Source organism: Priapulus caudatus, unplaced genomic scaffold, assembly GCF_000485595.1.
Source record: "Priapulus caudatus unplaced genomic scaffold, Priapulus_caudatus-5.0.1 Scaffold40, whole genome shotgun sequence".
Classification (NCBI taxonomy): Eukaryota; Metazoa; Priapulida; class Priapulimorpha; order Priapulimorphida; family Priapulidae; genus Priapulus; species Priapulus caudatus.
This window is the reverse complement of record NW_014577101.1, coordinates 660,037-662,380: the sequence shown is the minus strand read 5'-3', so window position 1 is coordinate 662,380 and position 2,344 is coordinate 660,037. Positions and strand designations below refer to the sequence as shown.

At 43.6% G+C, this 2,344-nt stretch overlaps 1 protein-coding gene across 1 annotated transcript in view; it reads right to left on the bottom strand.

Annotated features, from left to right (window-relative positions):
* The window catches only part of LOC106820134 (RIIa domain-containing protein 1-like), a 14,223-nt gene extending 12,717 nt beyond the window's left edge, over positions 1-1,506 (bottom strand). The window contains exon 1 of the mRNA XM_014824685.1: positions 1,316-1,506. Coding sequence (XP_014680171.1) covers positions 1,316-1,477 — 162 coding nt within the window. The 5' untranslated portion in view covers positions 1,478-1,506. The remainder of the gene's footprint in view (positions 1-1,315) is intronic.
* Positions 1,507-2,344: the final 838 nt, after the last annotated feature.

Below are 2,344 nucleotides of genomic sequence, written 5' to 3'. Positions count from 1 at the left end.
GTTACCCTACGCACGCCTAGTGGCAGCTAATGAATAAAGAGCTGCCACCTGTAACTACACTTAACCACAGGGCAAACAACTGACACAGTACATCACACACCCGCCACTCACCTCGCACTGCCAGTGCATCAGCGCTTACCACTGTAACATCCCTGACAGCTAGCCGAGAATGCTGCATAGAAATTATAGCGGATTCTCAAGCGCAGCAAAACCTTTCTGACTATCAACCAATTTTAGCCATTTGGACAACTTTTTCACTGTGACACTGTAGCTCCTCATACATCCAGGCATGTATAATTAGATCTCTACTGACGCAAACGGACGGCTGCGGCGGGGTTGGGGGGCCCCTGCCGTCAATTCTTTCTAAGTCAGACAGTAAACGCAAATCCATGTTACCCCCCTCTTCGGCAGGTCAAACGGTTATCCCGACACTTACTCTTGCGCATGTGCAGCAGAAGTAACATTTCATGTCGCTTTCAACTAAAGCCATAAAAATGCTAGGATCACGGCTGAAACCATAAAAGTTTTTTCAATCGCTCCCGTCAGCACCATGTCCTGCCATGCAAAACTGCCTTAATAATCTGTGCCCGCTGGCCTGCACATTGGACCTTTCTGACCCTCCCATTTCGCGCCACCAGTGATGGCTTTATCTTACCACATGATGCGCCTATACCACCGACTCATCTCACCGAGCCTCAGTCCGACGCCTCGTTTCACGCATTCTGTCGCCCGAATTCTGCATTTCCTCCGCTATACCTGATAAGTTAAGAGTAAATGTATCCCCTTCATTTTAACAGGCCTCCTGACGTTTGACCCTTTGACCCCCACGCTCCGACATCGACAGTCCCAACTTGTTTTCGGATTCCCCCCCCCCACGTCCCGACTTTCGAATCCGTACGTCGAGCCGTTTAGATTTGTGCCCAACTGTTGACGGACGCACGGACAGACGGACGGACGGACGCACGCTCATGCGATTCTACAAGCTGCATCTGACTATGTCAGATGAGCTAAAAACATGGCCATTTGGGTTCAAGGATAGAGAACATGGGTCCCAATAAAACCAATGTCATTTACATCAATATAAATATAATATTATATCAATATAATAGGTTAGGGTTATGGTTATGGTTAGGGTTAGGATTAGTGTTAGGGTTAGGGTTAGGGTTAGGGTTAGGCACATTGGTTTTATTGGGACCCATGTTCTCTATGACTATGACTATGAGTATGAGTCTATCCGATTCCTTGGGCCGCAATTTGTACCTAATTCTTATAATTTTACATAACTAATAGTAATACTAGTAATACAAAAAACTACCTTAAATTCTTTCAACTTTGCTTTCTGCTGGGTATTCAGAGCACCATCATCGTAATCTTCCATCCCATGCGCAGCTGAGATACTACTAACGGTGTCAGCAACACTATCGTAACTTTGGTTGACACACTCAACAACGCTTTCAGCCATCTTGAGTGACGTCATCCTATCAACAACACCACCAGTCCACCACGCGCATGTAATCAATAAAGTTCACCATTTGTGTACTGCTTTGAACTTTATGAAACCTGGACCCGGTTCCACAGTCGTGGATTAACTCTTAACTCTGAGTTAAATTCCTTAACTCTGAGTCCAAGTACACGTGGTTTATTCTGTCAACGCATACATGATAGGCATTGTTTGCTCACGCCAATAATTGGCCAACGAAATTTACGAAAAAACACTTCGTTGAACCTGCTACAGTGCTAGCGGGTAGCTTGATACGTAGCTTGAATCGTTTCAATAGAGGCGAAATTTCATTCCGTTCTATTTACGTTTCTAAATCAATTTTGCCATTATCTATTTGCCTCTGGTTGAAATCTTTTATGAACGATTGTAATGCCAACATAATCAGCCAGGAGGTGGCAGTGCGACATCAACCTACGTTCCAAGCTACGTTTTTGCTACTGCATCGAGAAATCATTCTCCATTAGCGGCCATACTACAAGCGAAAAATGCCGAGGATCTAACTATTTCAACTTCTAACTTGCAACACGAAAGAATATTCATTTATCTTCTCCGTGGACATAGACATGTTTATAAACCAGTAGTGTTTTTCCTTTATACCACAAATTCTGTAAGAATGTGTTAATACGTAATTGGAGTTAACCATTACACTACATTCACGCATCGTTAGGAGTCTTAGGAAAGTGATGGTATGATCATGGTATGCTCGCACAGCAGAAAAATCTAATCTAAATGTTCGCGAAGCCTTTGAATTACGAATAATATACTGAGACACAACTATAGGAATAAATAAATACTTAATACACACACACACACACACACACACACACACACACACACACACAC